This window comes from Myxocyprinus asiaticus, chromosome 9, assembly GCF_019703515.2.
Source record: "Myxocyprinus asiaticus isolate MX2 ecotype Aquarium Trade chromosome 9, UBuf_Myxa_2, whole genome shotgun sequence".
Classification (NCBI taxonomy): domain Eukaryota; kingdom Metazoa; phylum Chordata; class Actinopteri; order Cypriniformes; family Catostomidae; genus Myxocyprinus; species Myxocyprinus asiaticus.
Genome location: NC_059352.1, coordinates 42,532,096 through 42,556,300, shown reverse-complemented (window position 1 = coordinate 42,556,300; position 24,205 = coordinate 42,532,096). Strand labels below are relative to the sequence as shown.

The 24,205-nt window shown below is 44.9% G+C and overlaps 1 protein-coding gene across 2 annotated transcripts in view; it reads right to left on the bottom strand.

Moving 5' to 3' along the window:
* Positions 1 to 983: 983 nt before the first annotated feature.
* The window catches only part of atp7b (ATPase copper transporting beta), a 42,782-nt gene continuing 19,560 nt past the window's right edge, over positions 984 to 24,205 (bottom strand). The window contains exons 9-21 of one of the 2 annotated variants that reach the window (XM_051707406.1): positions 18,504 to 18,595; positions 17,603 to 17,730; positions 16,261 to 16,415; positions 15,646 to 15,780; positions 15,359 to 15,553; positions 13,637 to 13,819; positions 12,242 to 12,455; positions 11,740 to 11,877; positions 6,128 to 6,270; positions 5,664 to 5,867; positions 5,425 to 5,542; positions 5,198 to 5,300; positions 986 to 3,189 (exon numbers count right to left, since the gene is read on the bottom strand). In XM_051707406.1, coding sequence (XP_051563366.1) covers positions 2,916 to 3,189; positions 5,198 to 5,300; positions 5,425 to 5,542; positions 5,664 to 5,867; positions 6,128 to 6,270; positions 11,740 to 11,877; positions 12,242 to 12,455; positions 13,637 to 13,819; positions 15,359 to 15,553; positions 15,646 to 15,780; positions 16,261 to 16,415; positions 17,603 to 17,730; positions 18,504 to 18,595 — 2,082 coding nt within the window. In that variant the 3' untranslated portion in view covers positions 986 to 2,915. Of the gene's footprint in view, positions 3,190 to 5,197; positions 5,301 to 5,424; positions 5,543 to 5,663; positions 5,868 to 6,127; positions 6,271 to 11,739; positions 11,878 to 12,241; positions 12,456 to 13,636; positions 13,820 to 15,358; positions 15,554 to 15,645; positions 15,781 to 16,260; positions 16,416 to 17,602; positions 17,731 to 18,503; positions 18,596 to 24,205 lie in introns of both variants that reach the window. The other variant, XM_051707407.1, reaches the window with a different exon arrangement.

The following is a 24,205-nucleotide window of genomic DNA, read 5'->3' as shown; positions in this document are numbered from 1 at the left end:
TCTGGGAGTGAAATGTCAGATAATCAGATTGCTCTAGTGAGAATATACAGTATTATTAGACATGTCATAAACTCACTATCTAATGAATAACATACAATTTAATAACAATTCAATTTCATGAGTAAAAGTTACCTCAGTCAAATACTTCTACTAAAAAGAATTTCTTCTAACCGTATTAGTACATTTATTGTACCAACTGGCGCTACTTAAAATCAAGCCATATTTCGTCTCAGACAGAGCTCCAAAAAGAGGCGGGAGCTCCAACCCGCCAGCAAAGATATAGGGTGCCCATAACCTAACCCTTTCCCTAACCGTGTATGGAAGTGACACCACCTTTTGGAATTTGCGCAACCCCCTTTTGGAGTAACCCTGCCCCCTCATGGAGTAACTCCGTCTTCTTTTGGAGATTAAACTCCCATGTGGAGATCTCCAGCCTGCAGCTATACCTACCTGGGACCTTATGCAACAACTACTTAGCATTACTGACACCTGCCGGCCAAGAAACGTCAGATCACTACTGTTGCTTCTCTGTAATGTAATTGACTAACCTGTGTATTAAAAAAACAAAACAACAAAGCATGTCTTTTGGGCTATTGTTACCCTAAACTGGGTAATCTGGGAACCCACTGTCAGATAATCTGGTATATCTAGAGGGAATGTGCTGTTAGAAATTGTTACCACAATTTCACCAACTTCTGGGTGGATACTGCATTCATGTTTTGGTAATGGGTTCCAGATCAGACTTTCTTGAGCATGCCATAGTTTTAAGGAACCTTTCAAAGTAAAGAAATGTGTTGCTGTTTTTTAACCAATCAATATTTGGCATACATTTCAATCGAAACATGATGACTTTTATATTGAAACGTTTATGTGATAACAGCAAAGATGGTGCCATATTATACATTTTAATAACTCCATAGGCAGGGTTGTAAACCTGCTGTGTATCAACACTGATTGGAGAATGTTTTTCCCCCCATTCAAATACTAAATAAATCTAGAGTAATACAAATAAAACTATCTTACACAACATATGTGTATTGAATATGTATTATAAGCTATTTAATGACTTTTTTTCAGTAATTGAAACAATGAAACTTTATTAAACAGCAAAAATTGAAATGTAACACAAATTTCAAACCATTGAAACATGTGAAATGTGACAACTTACTCAAAACATGTTTCCTGCATTGTTTGCTATGGAATTCACTGGTCATTACAATGAATGACCTCATTGAAACAAGATAATTCTGTTGTGTTTTAGCGATTAAATTATTATTACACAATCATCTTTATAATAATGATTATGTAAAAGAAAATATTTACAGTCCTAATAAAAGCGTGACGGCAGTTAGTGTGAGCAAGAGTTTTGTACAAAGACTTTTAAAAAATGCACCACTTGTAAAATAGTAAAACAAAAAAAGAAAACTGTATGGTGTATATTCAAAAGATAGACACTGAAAACTGGAACCCAAAGAGGATGGTCATCATACCACTAGTGAGCCGGTGGTATGGTGAAATCTGACTCCCTACTACCTGATTGGCTCCTATCCCTAAAGCCCACCCCTACACCTACCCCTTACCATAGTAGGGAGCCACAAATATATATATATAGCTTTATTTTTGTACACAAATTATGATCTGGATCAAGGGGGCATTAGATAACCCTGATCCCAAATCAGCACTCTTAAAGATCAACAAATAACTGATTACATTTCTAGAAACTTCATAGTGGCAAAGTGCTGACTGAGGATCAGTTTTATCCATGACACTGTTTCAGTACATTTATATCAGGGTCTTCAACCTTAGTGGAAAAAGAGATGGAGCAAGGACCCTCTGTAACATATTCTATGTAATAACATGTGTATAGTACCATATTAATGTATTTACACACTTTGTTATGATGCTTACATTGCAAAGCCATTAAATAATCATTATCGATGTACAGTCATATACTTGTATATTATAATTTATAATGCAAGTTTACTTAATACATTATTAATGTGTAAGGTACAATGAAGCATTTAGATGAATTCTACCTTCTTTAGCTTTGGTTGAAGATAACTTAAAAGGATTGTTTAAGTTAACATTTTCATTTATTCACCCCCATGCCATCTCAGATGTGTATAACCTTCTTCTTTAGAACACAAACAAATGTTTTTTAGAATATCTCAGCTCTGTTGGTCCATACAATGCAAGTGAATGGTGGACAGAACTTTTAAGGTCCAAAAAGCACTTAGAAGCAGTATAAAAGTAATCCATACGACTCCAGTGTTTAAATCCATATCTTCAGAAGCAATATGATAGGTATGGATGAGAAACAGATCAATATTTAAGTCATTTATTTTTTTGGGGGGGGTTACTATAAATTATCCTCCCTGCCCAGTACGTGGTGATATGCACAAAGAATGTGAACTGCCAAAAACAAAAGAAGAAATGTCTTATTAATGTGAAAGTGAAAGTGGAGATTTATAGTAAAAAAGGACTTAAATGTTGATCTGTTTCTCACACCCATACTTATCATATCGCTTTTATATTAAGATATGGATGTTACCACTGAAGTCATATGGATTACTTTTATGTGGTATTTATGTGATTTTTAGAGCTTCAAAGGCCTGGTCACGATTCACTTGCATTGTAAGGACCAACAGAGCTGAGATATTCTTCTAAAAATCCTTGTTTGTGTTCAGCAGAAGAAAGAAAGTCATACACTATCACTTTAATATTGTGCTTTTGTTTAATACATGATAAATAGTTTGAGTTCAAACAATTGGCAAACCCCCTGCAGTGCCCCCTGCTGAAGACTATAATATAAAATGTAATAAAATAAGGACAAGTGATGGCAGTTTATAGACACAGAGCATACTAAGTACTCTGAAAGTTTATCTGACCCAATGACATACTCCTGGTTAATTCTTCTACAGGATGAAGCTTCGTCCTGTCACATCAGGCTCTAGTCGAGAGTAGTGTGATGGGCTGTATGGTTGTGTTGTGGAGAGTTGGGAGGAGCTTGGGTTCAGGGTGGAGGAGCCTGAGCCAGATCGGCTCTGCCTGTGTCTGTCTCTGCGGAATGAAAGAGGGCTGCAGCGACGGTTCTCCAGTCCCACGTGGGTGCTGACCTGAGATGGACTCAGACTGAGTTTATGACCCTGAGCTCTTAACTCATACTCTTCTACTGATGTCTTCTTGTAGCTGAGAGAGAGACAGAGAGGGTTTGAGATATTTATATCGTTTATTAGCTTCATGAGAAGGCAAAGATAAGGGTTATGGACATTGGAAAAGAAAGAATGTGAAATCATTCTTCTGCTCTGGATATTAGGAAAGAATAAACTGATTTTAGCAGACATAAAATTTTGCCTCCTGTCACCAATTTTTGTTAAGCTGGGACTCAAACCCAGGACCTTCTTGCTATGAGGTAACAGTGCTATCCACCATGCCACCCCCCTATAGAGCTGATATATTCTTTTAAAAATCTTCTGTTTGTGTTCAGCATAATAAAGAAAGTTAAACACATTTGGGATGGCATGAAGGTCAGTAATGATGATGAGAGAATTTTCATTTTTGGGTGAACTATTTCTTTAAGTGACTGATTTGAACATTTTCATGAAGCTTGTATATTAGGGAATTATATCCTTTTGAGACCCCGCGTCCACATGCATGGATATTACATTTTGGCTTTGCTATAGGCTATGCATAATTTTTAATTATTTAAACCAACTGATCTCAGTACAGGAGATTCTAGGCTGTCATTAAAGTGTTAAACTTTCGATGTGACAAAACAACATGGCGCCGATCCCAGCTGAGTTTGTCTTTGGGAGAAATGGCAACAAAACTACATCTGGTAAGAAACCTTATTAAGTATTTACATTAAAACCTGTTTGAGCAAAAGAGTAGATTCTCTAGTTTTATCCGATATGCCATTTAATAAATTTAATTGATTTCCACATATGAGGATTATGGGCTCATTTCCCTTAAAATATCCTACATTCACTGTACATTATTACATTGAGAGATCAATGGATGCATCCAAAAGCTGGAAAATTTTGCTTTCAGAGGCTGTATACGGAGTTAGGATGAAAATAAGGTGCATTTCAAACTGTTCTGAGACCAGTGCAGACAGACAGCACACTGAAGGTAAAGTCATTCCTTAATTAGGGCACAAGGGAGAATCCTATATCTTTCCTGTGCAGCCAAGTGCATTAACTCATAACATTCGGTTTAAAGTTCAGTTTCAGGCTGCAGATGATGTTTGGTCCACAAAACATGTTTAGCAGACATGGGACGATGGTAGTCAGTACATAGATTCAGAATTTTTCATGCAAATTTTTATTTTAACATGGTTGGCAGTGATTAGATGAAGCTGGCTATTACACTGAATCAGAATTATTTATGCTAATTTCTGATGTAATGTCTGTAACATCTAAAAAACATGAATAACCAACTCTCCTGGAAACATAATAAACAATTTGATTAAAGAAACTTTCTATAGCTTGGTATTATTTAAAATTTCACAACTTACTGTACTCCCACTGTCCACATATGTGGACATAAATTTTTAGGAAAACTATTTGGTCTAAATATATATATATATATATATATATATATATATATATATATATATATATATATATATATGCATGTTTCTTAGGAGCTACTAGTTACAAATCTAAAAGGGGACTGTTAAATGCACACAGCAGTCATGCTTGTATCTCAGGGGTATACTGACCACAAAGGAAATATGAGTGTAGAGCCGAGGAGGGCGGGGCCGGGTTGGAATGAGACACACCCGGTCCCCAATCAGCCTGATGGGGCGCGCGAGGGATAAAGGCGGCCGGGGACAACAGTTCGAGAGAGAGAGAATTACAGACAGCTGTGCTGTGTTTTTAGTTGTGTGTTTTTGTTTGGGTTTTTGTTTAATAAATTATTATTTAAGTTGTCAAGCCGGTTCTCGCCTCCTCCTTTCCTCTAAACCCCCTTACAATGAGATTCCTTATATTTTGACTAAAACGATGTGTCTTATAAAGCAGCATAATTTTTTTGCCTTCTGTTTGGAACAGCTTTTGTGTCAGAAGCACTCCTATGATGCCTAAACTGCCTAGGTGGGCAGCTCTCTTGGATTTGTAACAGCTATAGAATGGTCACTGATGTCTGCAGGGAGAATGTGAAGACTTCATGTTAGTGTAGTGTTGTGTGAACTTACAGTCTCAGCAGTAAAGAGGAGAGCACAACAGAGACAGATGAAGCTGCCATCGCAGCAGAACCCATCCAGGGCTGCAGCACCAGTCCAGCAGGCATAAACACACCTGAAAACCATTCAAATTATATGCAAACCTACATGCAAATTAACACAATACTTACTAATGACAGAAAACAGTATGGTAACATTATGGTAGTGTCACTGTGTGCCACTATGTTGGTGCTGTTTACCTGCAGCAATAGGGATGCCAAGCAAGTTGTAAATGAGAGCAAACACAAAGTTAATCCGGATTCTCTGCACAGTCTTTTTAGACAGCTCAATACTGGCCACCACATCCAGCAAATCATTCTACATCAATAACGGAAAAGCATATTGAACGAAGAATATGGTGACTTTCTCACATTTTTAGTTTACATAATTTGCCATTTGTCTCATGATTAATAAATTGTTATTGAGCAATCTCACTCACCCGTATAAGAACAATATCTGCTGCCTCTATGGCAACATCAGTGCCCGTTCCAATGGCGATGCCTAGATCAGCATGGGCAAGAGCAGGCGAGTCGTTGACCCCGTCACCTACCATAGCAACTTTAAGACCTCTTTCTTGCAATTCTTGAACCTTTGCCACTTTATGAGAGGGCAAGACCTCAGCAAACACCTTCCTGATGCCCACCTGTATAAAGAAACCCAAGTGTAAATAGCACTGGCTACACAGCGCAGCTATTTGCAATAGTCTAGTCCAGTCAGACAAATTATAAAAAGGAAAATAAGCAAAATATTAAATAGAATAAATACAAACAGTATATATTAAATGTTACAGTATATATTAAATCTGTACTAGCACTAGTAGCCTTTGTTATTACATTTGCCTTGCCTGGTCTGCAAGTATAGCATATAGATCTCTCAAAAAGTATGACTAATATATCAGTGCACCTGTGTGGCAATGGCTCGGGCTGTGCGTCTGTTGTCTCCTGTGATCATGAAGACCTCTATTCCCATACTGCTTAGGGTGCGAACAGCTAGAGCTGACTCTGCCTTCACTGTGTCTGCCACAGCTAACATAGCACACAGAACTCCTGAGAGACAGAGAATGAATACAAAAGAGGATATGTAAGTAAGAGAGAGGGGAAGAGAAATGGAATGAGAAAAGAGTGGTATAAAAAAAGGAATAGGGAAAGGATGAGGAAGGAATGAACGATACAAAAAATAAGATGAGATACATCTGAATAAAATTTATAAACCTGCAAAATGTAAAAAAAGAAAAAAGAAAAAAAAATAGAAAAAGAAAATAATAAAACATTACATTCTTTTTTATTAAATTAATTTAAATATTTTGTCTCTGGTCAAAAACTCTGATAATTGTAATGATTAAAGTTAAACACTCTGGCTAATAAGTTTTGTTGATATAAGAATACGTCCTCGTTAATTGCGTAACCTCCGTTCCCTGATGGAGGGAACAAGACGTTGTGTCGATGTAGTGACACTAGGGATCCCGAAACACCTCTATTTGCATACCACTCCCCCGAACATACGGGTATAAAAGGAGCTGGTATGCAACCACTCATTCAGGTTTTGACAAGGTCCCGGCCATTACAGCGGGTAGTCCAGCGTTGTGGCAGGAGGGACACAACGTCTCGTTCCCTCCATCAGGGAACGGAGGTTACGCAAGTAACCAGGATGTTCCCTATCTGTCACTCACTCGACGTTGTGTCGATGTAGTGACACTAGGGGTCCCTATACGAAACGCCACAACTGGCTGAACTGTGTTACGTGAACTGGCGGTGTGTGACGGGCAGACCACTGTGTGCCTCATAGCCAGCGCACCAGGCCGACATGTAACCTCCCCCAACGCTGTTATGAGTGTTGAATGGCACTTCGGGGACAAGTCGACTGCCCAAAAGATAGAGACAGGCTAGCCCAGTCATGACCTCTTATCCAGCTCCAGGCATGTTTCGCTGACAGAGAACACTTGCAGGTCTCCTACCCTCTTGATGGAAGTGAGCGCAGTCAGGAGGGCAGTCTTCAAAGAGAGTGCCTTAAGCTCAGCTGACTGCAGGGGTTCAAAGGGGGCTCTCCGTAGACCCTGAAGAACTACAGAGAAGTCCCATGATGGAATGAGGCGCGGTCTGAAGGGATTCAACCTCCTCTCAGGAACCTGATGATCAGGTCGTGCTTCCCTAAGGACTTACCGTCCACTGTGTCGTGGTGTGCCGCTATAGCAGCTACATACACCTTCAAGGTGGAGGGGGACAGCCGCCCTTCCAACCTCTCCTGCAGGAAGGAAAGCACCGATCCGACTGCGCATCTCTGGGGGTCTACGTGTTGGGAAGAACACCACTTAGCGAACAGACGCCACTTCAAGACATACAGGCACCTCGTAGAGGGGGCCCTAGCCTGAGTGATCGTGTCTACCACCGTGGGTGGTAGGCCACTTAAGTCTTCCACGTCCCATCCAGGGGCCAGACATGGAGATTCCAGAGGTCTGGTCACGGGTGCCAGATGGTACCCCGCCCCTGAGAAAGAAGGTCCATCCTCAGGGGAATTCGCTGGGGGGGCTGTCGCGAGGAGCGTGAGGTCCGAGAACCACGTCTGGGTGGGCCAGTAGGGTGCTACCAGGATGACCTGCTCCTCGTCCTCCCTGACCTTGCACAGGGTCTGTGCAAGTAGGCTCACTGGAGGCCAGCCATGTGCCAGCGCATCTATACCGAGAGGTGCCTTGGTCAGGGTGTACCAGAGAGGGCAGTGGGAGGATTCTTGGGAAGCGAACAGGTCTTCCTGTGCCTGCCCGAATCGACTCCAAATCAGCTGGACCACCTGAGGGTGGAGTCTCCACTCTCCCCTTTGGGTAACCTGTCGTGACAGCGCGTCCGCTGCAGTGTTGAGGTCGCCCAGGATGTGAGTGGCTCACAGTGACTTGAGGTGCTGCTGACTCCAGAGGAGGAGACGGCGGGCGAGTTGTGACATACAACGGGAGCGTTAACTGCCTTGGCAGTTGATGTATGCCACAGTTGCCATGTTGTCTGTCCGAACTAACACATGCTTGCCCTGGATCAATGGCCGAAACCTCCGCAGGGTGAGCAGAATTGCCAACAACTCGAGGCAGTTGATGTGCCAATGCAGCCGTGGGCCCGTCCATGAGCCAGCCCATTTTGGAGGCGTCTGTCATTACCACGACGTGCCTGGAGACCTGCTCTAGGGGAACGCCTGCCCGTAGAAATGTGAGGTCGGTCCAAGGGCTGAAGAGGTGGTGAAAGACCAGCGTGATGGCCACGCGATGTGTCCCGCGGCGCCATGCCCATCTCGGGACTCGAGTCTGGAGCCAGTGCTGAAGCGGTCTCATATGCATCAACCCGAGCAGAGTGGCCACCGCTGAGGATGCCATATGCCCCAGGAGCCTCTGAAACAGTGGACAGTGAATCAGTGGAACCGCTGTCTTCTGTCTGAACGCCTTCAAACAGGTCAGCACCGACTGTGCGCACTCATTCTTGAAAAGAGATGCTCTGAACCGGGAGGAGCTTGCTCTTTCCCCAGTTGACCAGAAGCCCTAGTCAGCTGAGGTGCGAGAGCACCAGGTCCCTGTGTGCACACAACACATCCCGAGAGTGAGCTAGGATTAGCCAATCGTCGAGATAGTTGTGGATGCGAATGCCCACTTCCCTTAACAGGGCAAGGGCTGCCTCTGCGACCTTCATGAAGAAGCGAGGGGACAAGGACAGGCCAAAAGGGAGGACCTTGTACTGATACGTCCGACCCTCGAATGCAAACCGCAGGAATGGTATGTGTCGAGGTAGAATCAAGATGTGGAAGTACGCGTCCTTAAGGTCTACCGCCACGAACCAATCTTGATGCCGGATGCTCTCTAGAATGCATTTTTGCATTAGCATCTTGAACGGGAGTCTGTGTAAAACCCGGTTCAGTACTCGCAGGTCCAAGATTGGCCGCAACCCACCGCCTTTCTTCGGTACAATGAAGTAGGGGCTGTAAAACCCCTTCTTCATCTCGGCCGGAGGGACAGGCTCTATCGCACCCTTCCGTAGGAGGGTAGCGATTTCCGCGCGCAAGGTAGCAGCGTTCTCGCCCTTCACCGAGGTGAAGTGGACGCCGCTGAACCTGGGCGGACACCTGGCGAACTGAATCACGTAGCCGAGTCGAACGGTCCGGACCAGCCATCGCGACGGGTTGAAAGCGCAAGCCACTTGTCCAAGCTCCGGGCAAGGGGGACCAAGGGGAAAATCTCGTCGGACGTACCGGCGGGTGGGGCCTCGCGGCGGGGCGGAGCCTGAGGTGCTACACCATGTCGTGGCCGTGCTGAGTTCAGGGACGAGGGAGGAAGAGGCCTGTCCTCGTGACCCATGGAGACCGTCACATCGGGGGCAGATTTGTGCCACAGCTGGGTGCGCAGGGGCGGGGAGACCGCCGCTGAAGTGCCAAACCTGCCAAAATGGAATGGTGGATGGTGGTCATGATGACGGCCGTGCGCACCGGGTATGTGACCAAGGGAACAAGGAAACCGCTCTTTTGCTGAACTCTTGGGTACCGAAGCCACTTGGGCATGTGGCGAAATTAAATGAAAAGGTAACAAAAGATTCTCCTCCCGGCCCTCCACCCGGGGATGGAGTGGTCTGCTTACCAGCTCCAGAGCAGCGGGTTTCGTCATCCCTGGGTCGCCCGTCTCAGGGGCGCTTCGAAGCTCTCCACGGGTTCTTGGCGGCCGGCCGTGAGATGGGTGGCATCTGCTTCCTGCGGTGGGCTCCACGCCGGGGCCGGGCCGCAGGGGCAGGATGTGCCGAATAGCCTCCATCTGCTGCTTCACAGCAAAAGTGCAGCAAAGTCCTCAACGGTGTCGCCAAACAGGCCAACCTGGGAAATGGGGATGCCAAGGAACCGTGCCTTGTCGGCCTCTCCCGTCTCGACCAGGTTTAGCCAAAGGTGGTGCTCCTGGACTACCAAGGTGGACATCGCCCGCCCGAGAGACTGCGCCATTACCTTCGTCGCCCGGAGAGCGAGGTCGGTTGCAGAGCACAGCTCCTGCATCAATCCCGGGGCAGAACTACCCTCGTGCAGTTCCTTTAGTGCCTTGGCTTGGTGGACTTGCAGGAGAGCCATGGCGTGCAGGGTGGAGGCAGCTTGTCCAGCGGCACCGTAGGCTTTGGCCGTCAGGGACGACATAAACCTACAGGCCATGGACGGGAGCTTTGGGCATAGGTGCACCGCGAGCGACTTATCCATCGGGGGGATCGCCGAATAGCCCTTGGCCACCCCACCATCGAGGGTAGTGAGGGCGGGGGAGCTGAAAGATCGGGACCAGGCAGTAAAAGGTGCCTCCCACGACCTTGTCGGCTCCTTGTGCACTTCCGGGAAGAAAGGAACTAGGGTGGGGCGTGGCTGTGAGCGGCGCCGCGAGCCCAGGAACCAATCACCGAGCCGCGAGGGTTCAGGGGAGTGCGAGGGTTCCACTCTAGCCCAATGCCACTCTAGCCCACTCTAGCCATCATCTCCGCATCAGCCTGTGACTGGGCAACCGTACCCGAGGGGGGGAGCCCAGCTGAGGCTTCCGTGTCTGACTGGACGAGCCCGCTTTCCGATGCTGCGCTCGAGAGCACATCACCTTTGCGGGCTCCGAACAAGAGGTTGAACTCGCCGTGAGACGAGCCGGCGGACTCATCCGGAAGCCCGATCGGGGCAGACAAGCGTGCTGAGGAATGGGAGGTCAGTGGGGGGATACCTGGCGGAGGTGGTCCCACCGGGGTCCCCAAATCGACCCCAGTGCTAGCCGCGCTGGCCTCATACCCGTGGGTAGAAGGACCGAGGCGGGGAGCCGCTGGGGTGGCTTGCTTTCTTACAAAGGCAAGCCGCGACCGCATCGTTGCCATGGACATGTTCTCGCAATGAGTACATGACCCATCCACAAAAGCTGTCTCCGTGTGGGCAGTGCCCAGACACGAAAGACAGCGATCATGACTGGCAGAAGGCGAGAGATAACGACCACAACCAGGAATAACACACAAACTGAAAGGCATCTTTAAAAAGACGCGTCTCTAAAAAGACTTTCCATGTGTGCCACTCTTTTCGAGAAACATACTCTTTTTTAGAATATACTCTTTTATTTCTGCCGAAGCACCCAGGGGCGTTCTCTGCCATGCACCAGTGCAGAGGGAGGAGAAGCCGCTGAAATGCGCCGTCAGATCCAGCAGAGGTGAATGAACAGCCATGGGAATTCAGCTCAGTGAGCATCGACTGTTCGGCTCCGAAGAGAAATCTGAATGAGTGGTTGCATACCAGCTCCTTTTATACCCGTATGTTCGGGGGAGTGGTATGCAATTTTCATTGGCCTTTTTTCAAAGACCAGAGGTGTTTCAGGCTCCCAAGAGTGACCCCTAGTGTCACTACATCGACACAACGTCGAGTGAGTGACAGATAGGGAACAATTTATTTTTAATTAACAGTGAATTAATAAAAAATTATATTTAGGTACAGTAATTGCATAAGTAGATTTTTCAATGTGCATATAAACACAAAAGGCCCTTTATGAGCTTGAACTGTACCGTCAATAGCCACAAGTATGGCCGTCTGGCCTTTAGTCTCATGGCTGCTCATGGCATCATCCACATCAGCAGTGACCTCCAAACCATTCCTCATCATCCACTGTCTGTTCCCGATCAAAACAGAGTATGAGGGGCTGTCTGAAGAACAAATCACATAGACATCACACTTTACTTTTGAACTGATCAATAACTTTGAGGGCGTGTTGAAGAGGGTTTCGCCCAAGGTGCCATACAAGCTAGAACCGCTACTGATTATAAAGCATCTGCTGAAATGTTGGCATCAATAAATAACACCTTAATATCACTCCTCACATTTCCTAATTCCTTCCAATGCAACTCTGACATGAAAATAAAAACTTCTAGGATTTTAAGATATACTCTTACTTCCTAGACCATCCAGACTTTTTATGAAAACTAAAAACCCAAAAAACAGAAATAAAGCACAAGCTGATGATGCAAAAAGCTCACACTAGGAGGCAGTAAAAACACATATAAACCTTACCTGACCCTGCATCTGTGTCTGCCAACAGGCTGCTCTCATCTGTGGTGGCTCCTTGGAGGGTGAGCAGAAGTGGTGTGGGTTTTGCTGTGGGCATTGCTTGATATTTTGGGCTGTTCTGTAGCAGATCCTCAATGTTGGAGACTTTACAACTTATTCCACAGCCAGGAACTGCCTGGAAGTCATAGCAGTGCCCCAGGCTTTCTGTTCCTAACTCCTATAGAGGGACAGAAAGAGGAAGATGGGAGATAAAGACAGAAAGAGGGAAAGATAAAAGGAAGCACAAAATGATCTGAAAGTTTTAAGATTTAAAAACAAGACAGCTTAATGTCAAATTTAAGGGATAGAGGTTTCCCCAAATGTCTGAAACTCTTAGAATTAAGAGCTTAGAATAAAATACTACAAATTCCTTAAAGGGATAGTCCACCCAAAAATGAAAATCATCCCTCTTATCATTTACTCACCATCATGCCATCCCAGATGTGTATTACTTTCTTTCTTCTGCTGAATACAAACAAAGATTTTTAGAAGAATGCCTCAGCTCTGTTGGTCCATACAATGTAAGTGAATGGTGGCCAGAACTTCGAAGCTCTAAAAAGCACATAAAGGCAGCATAAATGTAATCCATACGACTCCAGTGGTTAAATCCTTAACTTCAGAGGCGATATAATAGATCCTTAACTTCAGAGGCGATATAATAGATATGGGTGAGAAACATGAATATTTCCATCCTTTTTTACAATACATTTTTCTCCCTGCCCAGTAGGTGGTAATATGCATGAAGAATGCGAATCACCAAAAACTAAAGAAGAAGAAAGTGAAAGTGGAGATTTATAGTAAAAAATTATTTAAATAAAGATCTGTTTCTCATCTACACCTACAGTATCATATTGCTTCTAAAGATATGGATTTAACCAAAATAGATTTTAGTCTGATGGATTACTTTTATGCTGCCTTTATATGCTTTTGCAGCTTCAAAATTTTGGTACCCCTTCACTTGAATTGTATGAACCTACAGAAATGAAATATTCTTCTAAAAATCTTTATTTGTGTTCAGCAGAAGAAAGAAAGTCATACACATCTGGGATGACATGAGGATGAGTAAATGATGAGATAATTTTCATTTTTGGGTGAACAATTGTTTTAAAGAAATAGTTCAATGAAAGATGAAGAAGAAAGTGAAAGTGGAGATTGATAGTAAAGAAAGGACTTAAATATTGAATATTTGGAGCAACATTGGGGGTGAATAAATGACAACAGAATGTTCATTTTTGGGTGAAATACCTCTTTATCGTAAGAGTAACAGAAGTCTTTGGAGGTTCTGACAGTGTCCATTGACTATCATACAATACTATACTGAAGTTTCAAAGCTTGTTATGTTTGTTGCTTATTTCAAACCTCTTTGCAATACTTGGAGACAGCCATGCCCAACGGATGTTCACTGCTGGCCTCAGCGGTGCCCACCACAGCCAGAACCTTCCGGAGAGGAAGCCTTGCTCGGTCCCACAGTACCAGTACACGTGTCACTTGCGGCACCCCGTTAGTAATGGTGCCCGTCTTATCAAACATAACAGCCCCTACCTGAAGGGGGAGCAATGGTGTGAGGGTGAAAACAGATTATCTCCACCAGTAAATTCTGTTGATTCTGGAAAGAACTCTCAAAAGAATCTGAACATTTCTGTCTGAGCTAAACTTAACTGTATATACAATCTCACAATTATATAACTATATCTCTAAAGTTGTAGACATAAACATATATTATATACACTACCAGTCAAAGGTTTGAACTCATCTCATTCTTTATTATTACTATTTCCCACATTTTAGAATAATAGTAAAGTCCTCAAAACTATGAAATAAGACAAATGGAAAAATAAAACTATTACTTCAAAGTAAATTACAGCTCTACCCACTCTGGCAATTCTCTTAACCAACTTCATGAGGTGCCACCTGGGATCATTTTTAAACAGTATTAAAAAAGTTCCCATGCTGGCCACCTGTTGGCTGCTTGTCCTTCACTATCTAGTCAATCAATAAAAAAAAGTATTTAATTAAAATGTTATAACTGATATGTAGGCAAAATGTATATTTGTCTACAAAACTAATTGCAAGCATTTAAGCGTAAGGCTTTAGATTAAAATGCTTTTAATATCATGACAAAACATACATTCAGTCAAGTATGGCTAAACGTTTGACTGATAATGTAGATACATAATATATAGATCAAACCTACAGTATATAGACTAAACAACAAGAGCTGTCACAGTCCTGTCACTCTATCAGTCTGGATTTTTGTCTGACAGGACCGTGGCATCATCGTCCCATGTCTGTCTTATGTTTCGTTGTCTGTCTTTGTGTGCACGCATGGTTTCGGTTATATTCCCTGCTGTGCGCTCTTCGGTCTGTCTTGTTTCATGTCGGGAGCATGGTGTCTGGATCCTGACTTCCTTTCTGGTTCGGTTTCGGTCTGTGTCAGGATCCGGACACTCGTGCTCCATGTCTGTCTATTATTGACATGGGTGCATTGCACTTATGTCATCTTTGACTTATGTCAAACTCGTGTCAATAGTTTGTCTCTCGCGAACGCAGGTGCGCCTCACGACACACTTGCGTTGCATTGTCTTCATGTTGTGCTGAGGTTAGGTCACTTCGGTCTAAGGTGTCGGTGGTGTGTGTGGCTGAACTTTCGCACGGGTGTACTGTCTTGTTTTTGTCGCCTGTTGCATGCATCGCCTGCCGTTTGCCTTGTGATGTACGCTAAGGTTTCGTTTAGTGTGAGAATGCATGGCATCTCTTTGTTTGCCGTTGCTACGCATTCTCTCCTCTTGTATGTTAGTTGGCATGGGCGTATATTGCCTTATTGTCTTGGCAATGTGCGCTCATGCCATTCGGGTGTTTTGTTGTCTTGTGAGAGCATGTGGCTTTATTTTGTTTCTGTATCACCACGTGTCTCTGCGTTTGGGTCCTAAGCCTCTCTTATTCCTGACAAAGAGCCATCAAAAACATCATAATCAAGTCTTGATATTAAATGGAAATTCCCATCATAGACCACAGCAGCTGAGATTTAATATCAATATATACAGATCAGACTGAGGAAAGGGAACCGGGGTTGAACCTTGCCTTGTGGGCCATTTCCAGAGGTTCTCCACCCTTTATAAGAATGCCATTCTGGGCACCCACCCCTGTGCCCACCATAACGGCAGTCGGTGTTGCCAGACCCAGAGAGCAGGGGCACGCAATGGACAGAACCGTGATGGAGGCCTGGAAGGCAAACCGGACAATCACATCTGTCCGGGAGATGTTTTGGTCGTAATCCTGTAGACATTATACTTTAGTTAGAGACTTTTCTGCTTCTCTCTACACAGTATCTTGCATGTACAAATGGCTGAGTTCATGAATTAACTCACAGGAAAATACTGTGCCACTATGTCGAAGTCCATAAAGCCAATGATGAGCCATAGCACCACTACAAGAATCGAGATGACAACTATAAATGGAACAAAATAGCTGCTCAGTTTGTCAGCCAACTGCTGAATCGGCGCCTAAGAAAAGAGAACAATTACAACAAATCGTGACATAGAAATCATAATGGCTAACAATTAAAATTTCAGATGAAGTGTCCAATTTTTTCAGCATTAATTCCTTCTTCTATCCCAGCTTACTTACTTTTTTAGCATACACATGTGCAATTGCATTGAGGAGTATGTATATGTCTGGTTTACGAGGACATTTGTTTAGGTAACAACTGGTAATTACAAGGGTATTATGCTATAAATGTGGTTTATGAGGATATTTCTAGTGTCCCCATAATTCAAATAGCTTAAAAAACATACTAAATGATGTTTTTTTGAAAATGTAAAAATGCAGAAATTTTTTTGTGAGGGTTAGGTTTAGGGGTAGGGTTAGGGTTAGTGGATAGAATCTATAGTTTGCACAGTATAACAATAATTTTGTCTATGGAAAGTCCTCATATGGATAGCCACACCAACATGTGTGTGTGCGTGTGTATGTACATGAGTTACCTTTGATGTCTGGGCCTCTTCCACTAGTTTAACTATCTGACTGAGCGTGGTCTCTGCACCTACATGTGTGGCTTTCACCAGCAGAGCTCCATGAGCATTAATAGAACCTGCTATCACACAGCTGCCTGGTTTCTTGATGACTGGCATTGGCTCCCCTGGAGAAACAGAGAGATTTCAGTTAGCAGTTTATATTCTAATTCATCAGGCCACTTTGGACCATTTGGACCGCTATAACTAATAAACTTTAACATAGTATTAACCAGTGGCAAATTCTCAGGGCCAGCAAAGCCTTCTCTGCTATGGATTTAAAAACCTGAGATGTAAACAGGAAAGGAGGGCTGATTTTCACTTCAAGTAAATTGGTAAGTGCTTTTTGCATTGTTATAACAACATCAGAAGTTTTCTAAGTGTAAATTAGGCTGGCTGGAGCATTCAGTGTCAGTTTAAGTTTTGAAAAGTAACCGTGTACCCTTGCAAAACAAAAATTATTGCAAGCAACATTTAGATCGCAAATATTATTAGATAGCTTTTTCCTGGTATTAGACCTTATTGGTTTTGGCTTTCATGCGTGGATATGTTTTAAAAATGTTAATTGGTGTTATTATTTGGCTGTGATGTAATGTATGATGTCCATAGGCATAGGTTGTCTTATTAGTTGAGAAACAGTGTTTTCTTAATGGCAAGATTAATTGGCATTGAAGGCCAAGACTTAAAATGCATGGGCCGCCACTGGTATTAGCATAATACTGAGCATAATAAAAAAAAAATAAAAAAAAAAAGAACGAAATAAAAGTGTTCTACCAATTAAAGTAGCCAATCAAAATGTTACACTTTAAAAATAGAATGCAACATTCACTCTGTAAAATACTGTAAATGATTTTCAGCTTGATTAAAAGGTGATGTATGGTTTTCTATCCCATTCTATGTCAAAGCTATGCCACTCATGGATTAATTTCCCCGAAAGTTTTAAATAATGTGGCTATGACGCCATCAAAACATTGCTCTATCTGTTTCAGCATCCTGACCAGCCCAACATGCAACATTGTCCCAACCAGTGGCATGAGTTTGAGGTGGGACAATCTGTTTTTAGTGACTAATGGAAGATGGGGGAGACTTGTTTGAAAGTTGTTTTAACAATTCCATTTGGTGATGCTAGTGGTGTTGAAATACTACATCACCTATAAATTAAAAACTTTATTGCATTTGCGGCCACCTACACAGGGTTGCGCCTTCTTTTCAAATCATTGAGAAAAACCACGAAGTATGTACAACAACAGTGTTTACAAATGTAAATTAAGTATATTACATCCTAAATCTCATCAACTGAGGCAAAGTCTCTCACCAGTGATTAGGGACTCGTCTGCCATAGATGTGCCCTCGATCACCTTCCCATCAACAGGAAACTTTCCTCCCGGTGCCACCTTCACCACGTCACCCCTCTGCACCAACTCCACAGACACCTGCTCCTCTCTGACAAACAACAAGAAATGCAGATTTTGGTCTTTATGTCATATATACGTAAGTGTTATATTACAGAACACACACAGTGATCAATAAATTGTATATGTAGACGCACAACTAGAGCTTATCAAATTTAAATACACCAGAAGTGCTCAGTCCTGCTCCTGTAGATCCAATCTAATACAAACATACCTGTAACAAGTAGCTAATCAAGGACTTTGGGATCACTTGAAAATTACAGGGAAGAATGTTAAAGGTGCACTAAGTATTTGTTTTCTGCTTAAAAGGTTTTACATCTAAAGTATACTACTTTTACTTTCGATATGGATAAAATGATGTACACTTATTTTAGATGAAAACTCCAATTTATATCATTGGCCAAGAAAAGGATAATTTACTCTACATAAGAGTGGTCCCACCCTTATGGTCGCCACCATTTTGAGATTACACGACTGGTTGAATACTACTCATTTTTATAATTGAATAGATTCATTTTGCAGAATAAATTATTATTAGAATTAGTATAGAATTTATTAAGAGACAAATATGTCTACAAATAGGCCACAATGCAATGCTAAGTTCTTTAACATTTAAAACTTTGCAGATAGGTGTCATTATAAAGTTTAAGACTTCTGTGAAATCGACCAGTCATACTGTACATAAACAAAAATTACTTTTTTGAAACTGGATGAGCAGCCCTAATTCTATGACAGTAACTGTCTGCTTCTTGTTGAAAGCTGTAATACGTATTATATAATTATATTATATAGTGTGATTTGAACCTGATAATAGTGTTGTCTGGACCCAGGGACACTATAGTGGCATCCGTTGCCTGTAGAGACATGAGTTTTGCCAGAGCCTCAGAAGTTTTACACTGCAAGGACAAAAGAGTAATTCCACTATGAGAAAGAATGTACAAATCATCATTTTATCCCAACTAGGTCAGACTAATGCTATATAACAGCTTCTGTACATACTGAAGCCATAAAAACACAACTTTGATTTTATCCAAACACAAGTCTGAGGATATTTATTGGCTGTAAAAGCTGTTGTTACTGATTAAACCAAAGACAGCTCAGAACAGCTTGAGGAAATTCCTCAGACCTGAGAAGAGCAATTTACTTCAAGTTTTTTTTCAAAACCTATAGCTCTATCACATGAAGCATATCACTGGATTTATGACAAAAAGAGATTTCAGTACCAGTCAAAGTAAACACATGCTCTTAAACAACTGTTGTCATAACAGAAGAAAGCTGCAACCATATACCCTCACACCCTATTGGACAAACAAATATAATTGTAAATATACTGTATATAACTAAAACAAAATACCTATAAAATTCCCGCCACTGATTAAATCATTTTTAATTGGCATCAAATAAATATTTCCTATAGTTTGGGATTATTGCCAATGAAAACTGCAAGTAATGCAATCCAAAACATCAACCTGCAAGCAATTAAAACACTAAGAACATCATGATTACTTTCGTAACCTCTGTTCCCTGATGGAGGGAATGAGATGTTGTGTCAATGTAGTGACACTAGTGGTCACTCTTGGGAGCCCCAAACACCTCTGATCTTTTTTTTAAAAGGTTAATGTGAATTGGCGAGTGGAATTTGCATGCCACTTCCCTGGACATACGGGTATAAAAGGAGCTGGTATGCAACCACTCGTTCAGTTTTTGTACTGAGGAGCCGAGATAAGGTCCCGGCCATTTCAGCAGGTAGTTCAGCGTTGTGGCAAGGGGGACACAACGTCTCGTTCCCTCCATCAGGGAATGGAGGTTACAAAATTAACCATGACGTTCCCTATCTGTCACTCAAACGATGTTGTGTCGATGTAGTGACACTAGGGGTCCTTATATAAAACGCCACAACTAACTGAACAGTGTTATGTGAAGTGGCGGTGTGTGACGGGCAGACTGCTGTATGCCTCGTAGCCAGTGCACCAGGCCATCATGTAACCTCCCCCAATGTTCTTTATGAGCGTCGAACAGTCCTTCAGGAACAAGTCGACTGCCCAACGAATAGGTGGACAGGCTAGCCCAGCCGAGGCCTCTTTTCCTTCTCTTTTCTCCACAAAAAGAGTGGAATTTGTTAACTGACTGGGAGCCCCAAGTTTCTACGTCGGTGTGGTGTCACTCCCAAGGGGAAGACACCGCGGAGACCACACCCCGCCCAAAAAGGGGGGGGGGGTATTTTGAGTAGAAATATGTTGCATGGTCTTTACCGAGCCTTGTCGGAAGTATGTCATGTGGAGAGGTCCCATGGTAGGTCCTACCCAAAGGGGGAGGAGTTTCTACAAAGCATGGTGACCGGGAGTAGAGGGGCCCCTGCCCAAGGAAGATGCAGTTTACCGACAGGTAAAAGATTTTGGGGAAAATATCACATGGGGTTGCCTTCAGGGGAACCAGCACGTGCGGAGCACCTACCTCATTACAGGGCCTCATTAGCGCACTTACTGAGCCGGCAGCGAGTTTCTCCGCAAACTCAACTGCCACAGGGCTAAGGAGGAAAGTCATCCAGGGATCACAGTCTGTGAACACTACTGGGAGTCAAGAGCGCACGTCTTCCCCTCAAAGGAGGGGAAAGGCGCTATGCACAAGCGGTACACCCGGCCAGTTGTCCCGGAACTTACCTGCTCGTGCCTGCCACTACTCGGGATGAGACCGGCTCAACCTGGAGATTGTAGAACCTCGCAAAGGTGTTGGGTGCTGCCCAGCCCGCTGCTCTGCAGATGTCTGCCAAAGAGGTACCACTGGCCAGGGCCCAGGTGGCCGCCACACTCCTGGTAGAGTGGGCTTGTAACCCCGCAGTGGGTGGCACATCCTGAGCCTGCCATGCCATCATGATGGTGTCAGTGACCCAGTGGGCGATCCTCTGTTTGGAGACAGCGCTTCCTTTCCGCTGTCCACCAAAGCAGACAAAGAGCTGCTCAGAGACTCTAAAACTCTGTGTGCAATCCAAATAGATGCGTAAAGCTCGCAACGGACACAGCAATGCCAAGGCTGGGTCTGCCTCCTCCTGGGGCAGCGCTTGCAGGTTCACCACCTGATCCCTAAAAGGGGTCATGGGAACCTTGGGCACATAGCCCGGTCGGGGTCTCAGGATCACGTGAGAGTAACCCAGACCAAACTCCAGGCACGATTCGCTGACAGAGAACACCTGCAGGTCCCCTACCCTCTTGATGGAAGTGAGCGCAGTCAGGAGGGCAGTCTTCAAAGAGAGTGCCTTAAGCTCAGCTGACTCTAAGGGCTCAAAGGGAGCTCCCCGTAGACCCTGAAGGACTACAGAGAGGTCCCACGGGGGGACGAGGCGTGGTCTAGAGGGGTTCAACCTCCTAGCGCCTTTCAGGAACCTGATGATCAAGTTGTGCTTCCCCAAGTACTTACCATCTACCGCATCGTGATGAGCCGAAATAGCGGCTACGTACACCTTCAAGGTGGAGGGGGACAACCGCCCCTCGGGAGGAGCGTGAGATCCAAAAACCATGTCTGGGTGGGCCAGTAGGGTGCTACTAGGATGACTTGCTCCCCGTCCTCCCTGACCTTGCACAGGGTCTGTTCAAGTAGGCTCACTGGGGGAAACTCATACTTGCGCAGTCCAGGGGGCCAGCTGTGTGCCAACGCGTCTATACTGAGAGGTGCCTCGGTCAGGGCGTACCAAAGCGGGCAGTGGGAGGATTCCCGGGAAGCAAACAGGTCTACCTGTGCTCGACCGAATCGACTCCAAATCAGCTGGACCACCTGAGGGTGGAGTCTCCACTCTCCCCTGAGGGTAACCTGACGTGACAACGTATCCGCTGCGGTGTTGAGGTCGCCCGGGATGTGAGTGGCTTGTAGCAACTTGAGGTGCTGCTGACTCCAGAGGAGGGGACGGCGGGTGAGTTGTGACATGCAATGGGAGCGTAGACCACCTTGGCGGTTGATGTATGCTACCGTCGCTGTGTTGTCCGTCCGGACCAACACGTGCTTGCCCTGGATCAATGGCCGAAAGGGCGAGCAGTACTGCCAAAAACTCTAGGCAGTTGTTGTGCCAACGCAGCCGCGGCCAGTCCAGGAGCTGGCGGCTGTGTGCCTGTTGCATACGGCACCCCAGCCTGTCTTGGAGGCGTCTGTTGCAACCACGACGCACCTGGAGACCTGCTCTAGGGGAACCCCTGCCCGTAGAAATGCCAGGTCAGTCCAAGGGCTGAAGAGGTGGCGACAGACCGGCGTGATGGTCACGCGATGTGTCCCGCGGCGCCATGCCCATCTCGGGACTCGAGTCCGAAGCCACTGCTGAAGCTGTCTCATATGCATCAACCTGAGTGGTGTGGCGAGGTCTTGCGCCACGCCGGGGCAGGATGTGACGTATGGCCTCCGTCTGCTGCTTCACCGCTGAGAACTGCTGGGCAAAGTCCTCAAAGGTGTCGCCTAATAGGCCAACCTGGGAGATGGGGGCATCAAGGAACCATGCCTTGTCAGTCTCTCGCATCTCAACCAAGTTGAGCCAAAGGTGGCACTCCTGGACCACGAGGGTGGACATCGTCTGCCCGAGAGACTGCGCCGTGACCTTCATCGCCCGGAGAGTGAGGTCGGTTGCCGTGCGCAGTTCTTGCATCAGTCCCGGGTCAGAGCTATCTTCGTGCAGTTCTTTTAGCACCTTGGCTTGGTGTACCTGCAGGAGAGCCATGGCATGTGGGGCGGAGGCGGCTTGTCCAGCGGCATTGTAGGCCCTAGCCGTTAGGGACGACGTAAACCTACAGGCCCTGGACGGGAGTTTCAGGCGCCCACGTCAAGTGGCAGCGTTCTGCGGACATAAGTGTACCGCAAGCCCCTTATCCACCTGGGGGATCAACGAGTATCCCCTGGCTGCTCCGCCATCGAGGGTAGCGAGAGCGGGGGAGCTGAAAGATCGGGACCGGGCAGTAAAAGGTGCCTCCCACGATCTTGTCAGCTCCTCATGCACTTCTGTGAAGAAAGGAATGGGGGCGGGGCACAGCTGTAAGCGGCACCCCGAGTCCAGGAACAAATCATCGAGCCGCAAGGGTTCTGGGGAGAGTGGAGGGTTCCACTCTAGCCCGACACTCACGGCCACCCGGGAAAGCATGTCCATCATTTCCACTTCAGCCTGGGACTGGGCGACCATTCCCAAAGGAGGAAGCCCAGTCGAAGCATCTGTGTCTGACTGGACGAGCCCGCTCTCCGATGCTGCGCTCTATAATTCATCCTCTTCCCGGGCTCTGAACGAGGGGTTGAACTCACCCTGAGACGAGCTGGCGATCTCGTCCGAGTGCGCGACCGGGGCAAGCGAGCGTGCTGGGGAATGGGAGGTCCGTGGGGGCATACCCAGCAGAGGTGGTCCCACTGAGGTTCCCAAATCGCCCCAAGTGCTAACTGGCACGGCCTCAGCCGCTTGGGTGGCTTGCTTTCTTACAAATGCAAGAGCCCAGACACATAAGACAGCGATCGTGGCCGTCGGAAGTGGAGAGATAACAACTGCAACCAAGAATAACACACAAACGGAAAGGCATCTTTAAAAAGACGTTCTGTGTGTGCCGCTCTTTCAGAAAGAAAATATACTCTTTTAGAATATACTCTTTTAAATGTTCTGCTGAAGTGCCCAGGGGCGTTCTCTGCAAACCACAGATGCAGAGGGGGAGAAGCCGCTGAAATGCGCCGTAAGATCCACCAGAGAGAGGTGAATGAACTCGGTGGATGAATTCAGCTCAATGAATAGAACCACTCGGCTCTGAAGAGAAAATCTAAATGAGTGGTTGCATACCAGCTCCTTTTATACCCGTATGTCCGGGGGAGTGGCATGCAAATTCCACTCAACAATTCTCATTGGCCTTTTAAAAAAAGATCAGAGGTGTTTGGGGCTCCCAAGAGTGACCCCTAGTGTCATTACATCGACATAACGTTGAGTGAGTGACAGATAGGGAAGTACTGTTATACGGCCTTATCAGCTTGCTTTATTTCAGTTATTTAAAGTCTGTATGGACAATATCAAGATAAGTGCATATTGAAATCTGGATTATGGAAAGGATGACCAGACAAAAGCTTAAAGATATGGGGCTAAGAGTATTATCGCTAAACACAGCGCTATGCCATAAGTCATACATGCAAAATCAATAGGTATGGCTATGAAGTTTTGGTATTTTCGTGTAAGCATGTGCTATGTCTAGGCACAAGTGGGTTTGGCGAAACTGTGATGCAAAGCGCTACTGGGCTGGGTCAAGTGCAATTTAATTGGGAGGATCTTCTCTGGCACCATCTTATTATATAGTTCATTCCCTGTCAAGCACCAGCAATATAAACAAAGACAGCACATCCATAAGAAGTTGGTAGTGTAAATGGACTGTATGCAATGAATTACAAAAACTTATATAAATATAAACTTATGTTCTTTTGTGCATTAACTGCAACCCTGTTGTATGTCAGGCATATTTCTATGACAGTGACACGATCCTTTTATACACATGGAAAATGTGGTTCTCATC